Below are 10812 nucleotides of genomic sequence, written 5' to 3' on the forward strand. Positions count from 1 at the left end.
CAGGTCGATAGGTCAGGAGCTAAGAAGGCCTAATATGCATGCAAATTTCGTGCGCATCTATCTCTACGCCTGACGCTAAAGAAGCCAAATATGCATGTAAATCTCGTGCGGCTGCCTTTGCTTTGACGTCAGTGGCCGAAGAATATTAAAATTGGCATGGGAGTCCTCGTGTATAATTTAAATCTATGTCTACATTTTTAATATCTAAATCTACAATTTTATTTCACAATGAAATGGAAATATAAGGAATCACTGTCCCGTTATGCATAAATTATCCCATCTTTCCCACTATCGTTGATGTCCCTGGCATACTATACTAACTAGACAGTGATTCCTTAAGTATACATTTGTACATTGCATAAAATGATTGTGGCGATTGTATGTTGTTTAACGTCCCTCTCGAGAATTTTTCACTCATATGGAGACGCCACCACTTGCCTATGGAGAACTACAAATTTTGTCCTATACTCGGTACTTAGGGCCATTGAGAAGCGAGGGATCTTTTTCGTGCCAGCATCTACAGCGACACGGGACCTCGGTTTACACGATCTCATCCGAAGGACCAGTCTCCGCGTCTTCAGTGGGATTTGAACCCGCAACGAAGGATTGACTCCTTACTTCGCGACTCTAGAGAAGATGCTCTAACCACTGCGACACGCTGGCGACTCCCTTAATTTTGGTTTTGAAGATCTGAAGAGGTAACAGACTAATTTCAACATCTTAATTTTATCCGGCATTTTAAATGATTTACTGTAAATGGTTACATTTTAAAAATTATTCAAATATATTTCATTATTCAAGATTCATGTAGATCTTTTCTAAGAAGAATTTAAAATTGAACCCTGTCGTCAGGATCAGAACACTTGACCAATTGTATAGAAAAGGATTTCAAATACTCATAATTAATTTAACTTTATACTCTGTTTGCCCCATAGATTCCCAAAATAAGACGATTTTTTAAATGAAATAATATACATCTTTACTATAAATTCAACACAGTTTTGCCCTTACCCCAAAGCCTTTAAAACAGGGACAGGGAAATCCACAATTTTAGAAGTTATACTGAAAGGAAAAAGAAACGAATGGGAACATAATATGAATATTTTTGACTGTGAGTCCAAAAATTATGAAAACTGATCAGAGGTAAATCCTAGTTACTCAGCACAAAATCGGCGTTCAAAATTACTCAACCATGAAAGTGGTAAAAAGACAAAAACACGTGAGCAAATTTGATAGAATCAGCTGATGCACTGGAGGTATCTATAGACATCATTTTATCATAAATTGCAGTCAGGATAAATTTCTTGCAATCTTGTTTCTGCGAAGGGAAGTTTCAGTGGGTCTAGTAATTCAATTGCATACGTGAATAACAACCCAACAAACAATATGATTATGTTGCCGTGCAGTTTTTATTTTTTATTTTTTTTGGACTTTTCAACCAAAGGACATGCCACCTCTGTAATCGTCAAAAAATTACCAATAAAACCGAGAGTAGTACAGTTGGCAGGCATTATCGTAACAATTACCCTAAAACTGACAGAAGCCAATACTGTAGCTCTATTTTGGTCCATGAGCTCGGCAACTTGACGTCGGTATCACTCAGTCACTCTTGCACGTACACGTATTTATAACTTTTTAGCATGTTCAGCCCGTGAAAATGTAGCCAGTGTTTGTCAAGACTTTCTTAAGGAAGGAATCTTCTCTGGTTCCTGACTAGATGAAATATGTATGTTTGCTTATGTTCTATATATTTTGGTGTAAGAGATTTAAAAGGCCATATTTTTCTTTCCCTCGAGATAATATCAACCAAGGTATTCATAAAAAGTCATAAAAGTCACAAGTACTTGGGTCTTGGTTTATAAAATATGTATGTACCTTATTGATATGTAAAAAAAAAAAAAAAAAAAAAGGAAAGGTACGCAGGCTCCGTAATGGCGTCTGCTACACTCGATTGTCATGGCTTGTTCTGTAAAAATAAGCTACACCTTCCCCTTTCCGCGCACAAGTAAACCACAAACATTAAATCCTCACCATCTAAATCCTCAAACTTTGCAAATAATGCTGATTATATGTGTTTTCTACACTTTTTTTCCTCCAATCTCTTAATGTGCCCGGAACTGGTCTACGATTATAAAACCTGAACCGAAAATGACGCGATCCGGAATTTTCGATGCTTCCCGAATGTCGTTAAAAGCATATAAAACCAAGAGATATTCCGAATTTTTTTTTCCGCGGCAAAAGTCAATAGTGTTGACAGTGTTTACAGAATGGATGATAGACAGAGGGAAGTTTATGAAGCCATCGTAAATGGACATAGTGTAATAATAGTGGGTCAGAGTGGCACAGGAAAATCTTTCTTTCTAATGGAAATAATTTAAAAACCAGAAGTCTCTGTCGAGACTGTAGCTCTACTGGTTTGTACTTATAACAAAGGATGAGAAAAGAAGCCATTGCCATCAGACCAAAACTGTAGGATGACTAGCGTTTTGAAGGAATTTCAAAGAAAATTCAATTTTGAGTAACCATGGCAACATCGTTCATCGAAAGTAAAATCCAATGCACTATTTTATATATCTTAGTATAGTCTACTTGTGTGCCAAGTAATATTGAAATCAAATCAAAACTGTAGGAGGAGTAGCGTTTTAAAGAAATTTCAAAGAAAATTCTATTTTCAGCAACCATGGCAACACCGTTCATCAAAATAAAAAACAAATGCACTATTTTATGTATCTTAGTGTAGTCTACTTGTGTGTTACGTAATATTGAAATCAGACCAAAACTGTAAAAGGAGGAGCATTTTAAAGGAATTTCAAAGAAAATTCTATTTTTAGTAACCATGGCAACACCGTTCAACGAAATCAAAAACCGATGCACCATTTAATGTATCTTAGTATAGTCTACTTGTGTGCCAGGTAATATTGAAATCAAATCAAAACTGTAGGAGGAGTAGCATTTTAAAGGAATTTCAAAGAAAATTCTATTATTAGTAACCATGGCAACACTGTTCATCGAAATCAAAAACCAATGCACTATTTAATGTATCTTAGTATAGTCTACTTGTGTGCCAATAATATGGAAATCAAATCAAAACTGTAGGAGGAGTAGCATTTTAAAGGAATTTCAAAGAAAATTCTATTTTTAGTAACCATGGCAACACCGTTCATCGAAATCAAAAACCGATGCACTATTTTATGTATCTTAGTGTAGTCTACTTGTGTGCCAAGTAATATGGAAATCAAATCAAAACTGTAGGAGGAGTAGCGTTTTAAAGAAATTTCAAAGAAAATTCTATTTTTAGTAACCATGGCAACACCCTTCATCGAAATCAAAAACCGATGCACTATTTTATGTATCTTAGTGTAGTCTACTTGTGTGCCAAGTAATATTGAAATCAGACCAAAACTGTAGGAGGAGTAGCGTTTTAAAGGAATTTCAAAGAAAATTCTATTTTTAGTAACCATAGCAACACCGTTCATCGAAATCAAAAACCGATGCACTATTTTATGTATCTTAGTGTAGTCTACTTGTGTGCCAAGTTATATTGAAATCAGACCAAAACTGTAGGAGGAGTAGCGTTTTGAAAAATTGTTTACAGACGGACAGACAGACAGACGGACGGACGACGGACACCTTACTATCGCATAAGCTCTTCTGGTCTCTGACCAGTAGAGCTAAAAATGATGAATCAGGGGTGAAATGTGGGTTACTTCAACTACTGGTTTAGGTGCTTTGGTTCTTGGTGGAGAGTGTTGTACAATACACAAGTGGGCTGGGTTGGAGGATGGCCGGCATTCAAACACAGATTTACTGAATTTGTTGAAAAATGATGAACGTTTCACTCATGCAAAGAATAATATTACAACTTCACAGTGTTTGATAATAGACGAGGTTTCTATGTTGAGTGCTAAGCTATTTCAACAGATTGAATATGTATGTAGACATTTACGTGTCAGTGGTAAGTATTTTAAAGGGCTATATAGTCTTTTCAAGTGATTTTTACCAGTTACCTCTTGTCCCAAATAAACTATATGGCGACTTCGGAAAGTATTGCTTTGAGGTGAAGTGGTTTTAGAAGTCTTCTCGCATAGACCCATGCTAGTAGAAGTACACAGACAAGATAATTCAAACTTAATTAATGCCGTTAATGAATTAGAAAGGGTGAACCTGGTCCACAGACAGTTGCATTCATCAACTCACTTAATCGACCTCTGCTACCAGATCAAATGGAGATGGCCACCTACTTGTTTGCCAGAAATATTGATGTCCAACTTTATGATTATAATAAAATTATGAGAAAACCAGGAGAACTACAGATCTTCAACTCATATGATGAAGGGGATAAACATTACTTGAAAAAGTTCCTAGCATCAGAAAGACTTGGCTTAAAACTGAACTGTCCTGTAATGTTAGTTACAAATATCAGTGACAATTAAGTTAATGGTAAAATTGGAACTGTGCAGAGATTGGATGGTGAAAACATATACTAGTATTGTCTTTTGATATTGCAGGGGTTTTGAAAACCATCAAGATCACCAGATTTGTTCTACAAGGTTTGATCCTGTCTCAAGAAGGATAATAGCCAAGAGAATACAGTATCCCTTGACCTTGGCCTATGCACTGACAATACATAAATCCCAAGGAATGACTTTGGATGATGTTGTTGTTGATTGTAAAAATGCAACAATACCTGGACAGATTGGTGTGGCAGTGGGCAGAGTCAAATCAGTTGATGGTTTTTTTGTCAAAAACTTTAAGCCATCCTTATGTAGTGGGCACCCCATGAAAGTACACCAGTTTTATAATCGTTGTGGAATAGGAAATATCCAAATTAACCTTCAGTGTTGCAAAACTGAATACAGAGTCCCTGATGGTGATGAGGATCCTGGTGATGGTGGTAGTGACCAAGGTGATGATGGTGACACAGGGGGTGTTGACCAAGGTGGTGATGGCGTTAGTAACAAAGGGGGTGCTACCAAAGTGATGATGATGATGATGGTGATTGATAAGACACTGATTCTGAAGGATTCGATGATGATATTGAAATTTCAGACTTGGAGATGATTCGACATATTGATACTGTAGAGAGAAAGATTCAGAGTGACACTGTAAATTTTATACTGGATTCTGTCATTAAGAATTACTTAGATACACTTATCATGTACGAGGCAACTCTTGCGGTGAATGCAATTAAGAACGACCCAGAACACTTCTTGTCAGTTTTCAACGGAAACAAAGAAACCATCGACAGGTTATCTAAAGAAATATTTCCACAAGAAAAATCAACATTTTCTGCTGCAGATTTTAGGAAATTTTACACGACTTTCCAAAATCATTTGTCATCTCAGGAGTATCGAGAGTCTGTGGAAGGTGTGTGTAGATATTATTCGAGTGCGGACTTCAGTTCAGAAATAGTTTTAGATTGTTTACAAAGGCAATGTTATTGGAGCTAATACATGACAGGGAGCCTAAGGAAATGCCACGTTCATGTCCTCGAGTATCTACAAATTTAGAACTGAACAGTGCAGCAGAGGAAAACTTGGTTACATTGCAGGCTACGTCACAATGAAACTTAATAATAGAAATGCAAAATCCATTAGAAATTCCCTGTATGTTCCAAGTAAGATGGGTGTTCTGAAAGGAGCTGAGATCAAGAAGAATTTATTAGAAAATATGAGTGCAAGTGAATCCGATTTATTATCAAGCTGTGACCCACTGTCACTCAAGGAAACAAGCTGGAGACAGAATACATCCAAGTGGACTTATGAATGTCACAGATGAAGCATCAAACTTCTTCACACAGTTAGAAATGCAGACTAGAAGTCACTTGACAGACAAATCCTTAGTTGACTTAAAGTCAAAATTCTTCAGTGCTGTAGAAAACAAAGTACAATCTGATGAAAACCTGTTAAAGTCATTTGCAACTCTATTTGAAAAGGATATAGAAAGAGGGCATGAAACTTCAGGAAATCCAGAATTGTGTCAAACATGTGATACATGTAAAGGTGCAAAAGAACTTTTTCACAGTGCAGTTTCTTTATTTGTGAAAGTATCAATCTCTCAGTTTTGTAAAGATTTCTTACGTACTCTCAAAATAGAAAAGGGAAAAGCACTACGTAAAAAGGTTGTTGAAAAGAAAGAAAAAAGAAAAAAAAATGTCAACTTAAGTTTGACTTTAAGGATATACGATCCTCAGCCAGGGAGGATAACTCTTTAATTTATAATTTAATTCAAAAAGTATTAAAATATGGCTTGAAATTGAAATTTTTTTTATGCAACAATTTTCATGTTATGCCTCTACGTATGATTCAATGCTCTTTAAAGTTTTAACAAACGGTATTTAAAAAGTTGACATTTGTATCTCAATAAATGAAGTAAAACTTGCATATTTTAAAAAAATCAAATTTCTTTTGATTTAGCCTTAGCTACCGATGTTTATATGCATGATTTGAAATTAGAAGTGATTTACAGTGTTTTCTTTGAAAGGAAACACTTCATACACTATGCATTATGAAACAATGGAAGTAAGTGTAAAGTCCAAATAACTGTAAAATTCATGCAAAAGTAAAAGCCTGGATAGAGATTTTTTTTCCTAAAATGTATTTCTTGATCAATTGTCAATTAAAAAATATGCAACAGGTAGTTCAAATCGCATTTCCTGAAAAATCATTCGAGATTTACTAATTTTCCTTATATAATATGATTAAATTTAAAGATGAATTTTAAAGAAACACTGTGGGTAAATACATTTTAATTTGAGAATTTAGAGACATCTTTGTGAGCATTTTCAATGAATCAATGCCTGATTTTCAGAACCTGAGGATCGGATAACCTTAATTTCATAAGAAAAAATACATCCCAGAACAGAATTGTATCACATTTAAGATTGAAAAGTGAAGTGAACAGAGATGCAAAATACCTGGAAAAGTTGTTCAACAAAAACAAGGTTACTAGTGCTTTGTACAGCATATGACATATCCATTCCAAAGAATGTTAGGAAATCTGAAATATTGAAAAATCTGATGAGAAAGATTATTTGTTCTGAAAACATGCCAAGTCCTAACATCTTCACCACGGAAACTATCCAAGACTTAGAAAGTTCAAATCCAGGGACTAGCGGTTCTGTGGACAGTTCCATTACCCCTCAAACAGAGATGCCAGGAACATCAACAGAACAGGAAACTCCTGCTCGTCAGAAGAGAAAAAGACCTTTACCAGGAAAAGGCAAAGGGAAGAGCAAGTGTGCAAAGAAAGTGAAGTATCCGTGTGGTGAGTGCTCAAAGGAGTGTGTGGAAGATTGTGTCGCTTGTGATGGGTGCGACACATGGTTCCATGGAAGATGTGTTGATCTGCCAGACCTAGAGACAATATCATCTGATATGTGGTTCTGCCCAGACTGCTCAGAGTCAGTCACCAGTGATTAAAACTTATTTCATGTATTCTAGAATTCCATACATATTTATATATGTATATGTGCTTTTAAATGATAATCTGAAAACTTGAACAATGTACAATATATGTTATGGACAGTTCAGTTATAAATCAAAAATCTTTGTGATTTGAAACTTTTAAAGGATTTGACATACCCATGCATCACTTTCCAAGAAATATTAAATTATTTATGTGATACATTTTGCCCATACCTGAAAATGTTACTTGGCGAAAGGAGCAGCACCTTCCCTCATGCCAGCATTGGACTTTCTTGATACCGTGGGCTGTCCAAGGATTACAGCATTCATTGTGCGACAGTATGTAAAGTAATTTGGGTTTGTATTGTTACCATTGTGAAGGCCACGCTGCTGGCAAAAAAACATTTTCAATCACATCTGAATTAATTCTGTTAGGAATGATAGATGCAGATGATTGTTTTAATTTAGATAAACACAGTTCATTGAATCTATTGATTAGTGGTCACTGATGTCAGATCAGCTCTTGTTTGGTGTGACATTAAACATTTATCTTTGTCTGGTCTTTCTTCGACTGACTTCTCCAACTTCTGAAACCATTGTAATGCTGCCATGTTCTCTTCTTGGGTCTCTGAAATTTGAGATTAAGGAACTGGTGTGCTGAAGTAGCTCTATTGTACTGCAAAGGTAAGTTTTATCATCAAGAGTTTCTGAATATATAAGCATGAGATGTAGCATCTCCTTGTTCAAAACTTCTTCTGCTAAATGATTTCTCATTTTGGCCTCACTGGTGAGGAAGAAATGATCATGCGTCAGTTTTCTGTGCACTGGGAAAGGATTGTGTGAAACATCCCACACACGTGCAGAATACAGGTGATTCCAGTGAATGAAATGTCCATTACAGGAAAGGTTTTTCTTGGAAACACTTTTTTAGCTCACCTGAGCCGAAGGCTCAAGTGAGCTTTTCTGATCAAAATTTGTCCGTTGTCTGTCGTCGTCGTCGTTGTTGGCGTTAACTTTTCACATTTTCATCTTCTCAAGAACTTGGGCCAATTTCAACCAAACTTGCCACAAAGTATCCTTGGGTAAAGGGAATTCAAGTTTGTTCAAATGAAGGGCCACGCCCTTTTCCAAGGGGATATAATTATGAATTAGAGAAAAATTAATGGCATTTTAAAAAAATCTTCTTCTCAAGAACCACTGGGCCAGGAAAGATGAAACTCATGTGGAATCATCCTCAGGTAGTGTAGATTCAAGTTTGTTCAAATCATGACCCCGTGGAGCCAAAATGGCCGACCAAAGTTTTACATAGGAATATATAGGAAAAATCTTTAAAAATCTTCTTCTCAAGAACCATTATGACAGGAAAGATTAAACTCATGTGAAATCATCCTCAGGTAGTGTAGATTCAGGTTTGTTCAAATCATGACCCCCCGGGGCTAGGGTGGGGCCAAAATGGCCGATCAAAGTTTAACATAGGAATATATAGGAAAAATCTTTAAAAATCTTCTTCTCAAGAACCACTGGGCCAGGAAAGATTAAACTCATGTGAAATCATCCTCAGGTAGTGTAGATTCAAGTTTGTTCAAATCATGACCCCTGGGGCTAGGGTGGGGCCAAAATGGCCGACCAAAGTTTTACATAGGGATATATAGGGAAACCTTTCAAAATCTTCTTTTTCAAGTACTTCAAAGCCATGATTAGTGTTTTTCTAGTTTGTTTAAAACACCTGGGGGGTTATATTTCAACCCCCCCCCCCCGTAAACTTTGTTCACTTTTGCTTTTTTAGCCGATGTTATGAGCGCTGTCTGGACCTTTTTTAATTACATGGGAATAATCCATTATGAAGAAAATTTCATTAGGGGAGGGAGTAAAGATGTTTCAAATTTTCATGGTTGTTGATGATGAATTGAAGTCTCCCATCAAAATTTTCCCTAGATCTCGATTTGTCTCTGCACCATCTAGGCTTATATATTTGACAAAGAATCCAAAAATGTTGAGCATATCAACAATTTTCCAAAATTTAAAATATAAATCACATGCAGAGGCTTGAGTCGTCGGATAATGGAAAAGTGGGAAGCGCGGAATCCTGTAAATCTTAAGAAACAAACTGCAAAACATGGGTGCTTAGTTTCAGTTCATGCTTCCCTGACTTAATTTGTTCCATTAGATTTGTTTCTTCAGAGATGTCTGTAAATGAAGATGTGATATAGTATTCCCCATTTTTACAGTAAAATAATGATTGCAAATAATTTTGAATGGACATTTCATCAAGACAAAGACCGCCTTCATAGCCCTCCGGAGGAATATTCTTCTGGACTGCCTCATTTATCATCCAGTGAAGGAGATCTGTATTGACACCTGCTTTCTGATGGACCTTATTTTTGTAGAACTGTAGCTGTCTCTGCGAGCGTAGAATCATGAAACCACTATACTCTTAAGATCTACATAATTATGCTCTTGGGCTTCGACTCCACAAGGTAAGGAAAGTTTTGATCATAGATTTTGACCACCGGTTGGCATACTTTGATTTTTGAAGAGCATTCTGTTGGGACTTTAAAAATTCTACCATTTCAGGGCGGCACTCTTTTGTCACTATTCCTAAAATAGTATTTAGGTCTTTGGCATCTTCTGGACAAAGTGTTACAATATCTGATGTAGATGCTTTAGTTTCAATGTTTTCGGCAATAACTGTGACTGTTTCACATGATGATTTGCTATTGTTTGTTTCTTTATTTTCTTCAGGTAGAGGCTTAGCATTATTATCTACTGCAGTATTTGTCTTATCAGAGAGGAATGTGCTTTGGGCTCCATCATATTCCAGAAGACACATACAAGGGCGACAGGACTGTTGGCCAGAACGACTTTTAAAACTTAAAACTCTCTTACAGTCCAAAGAACGGTAAGTTATACCATTTTGAGACATTTCCTGAAGAACCTTGTCAGGACACTTGGATTCACAGGAAGCTGATAGAGAAACACCTGCACAAAGTCTTAATTGTTTAATAACAGTAAATACTGATTCAATAGACTTCTCATTTAATTCAAACAAGTTACTCTTTATGCCAATTTCTACTGGCCATATTGTTCTGTGAAAAGCAATGATCACTATAGATAATAACCTAAAAGAAAATTTCAAATTTATTTTCAAATTTGGAAATGTATCCTAGTTTAATCCGGTCAGGGTTGATTTCTATTGCAAAAAAGTCCTTAGACACAGTAGGTATATGTCACTATTTTTTTTTCTCTTTGAGAATTCTTCCTGAAAGATATCCCATAGTAAGTTATCTGTTTTTCCGTCCAATTATGTTGGCATCTCCTACGTTTCACAGTTATTTTTTTAAATATTTTTTTATTTCCTTTCCAACACTGCATGACGGAATGGTACAAGGAAGATTTTTTTACGATC

General features: G+C 36.0%; 1 protein-coding gene across 1 annotated transcript; it reads left to right on the forward strand.

The window, feature by feature from the left end:
• Positions 1 to 7046: 7046 nt before the first annotated feature.
• Positions 7047 to 7421, forward strand: LOC134253321 (uncharacterized). The gene has a single exon (XM_062735850.1). The coding sequence runs from the start codon at positions 7047 to 7049 to the stop codon at positions 7419 to 7421; it is 375 nt and encodes a 124-aa protein (XP_062591834.1).
• The last annotated feature ends 3391 nt before the right edge of the window (positions 7422 to 10812 follow it).

The sequence above is a fragment of the Saccostrea cucullata genome, unplaced genomic scaffold, assembly GCF_032062105.1.
Source record: "Saccostrea cucullata isolate Sc308-1 unplaced genomic scaffold, CSIRO_AGI_Scuc_v1 ctg176, whole genome shotgun sequence".
Lineage (NCBI taxonomy): Eukaryota > Metazoa > Mollusca > Bivalvia > Ostreida > Ostreidae > Saccostrea > Saccostrea cuccullata.

Excerpts from the sequence above, each read along its gene's own strand:
- LOC134253321 (XM_062735850.1), top strand. The coding sequence starts at position 7,047 with ATGCCAAGTCCTAACATCTTCACCACGGAAACTATCCAAGACTTAGAA.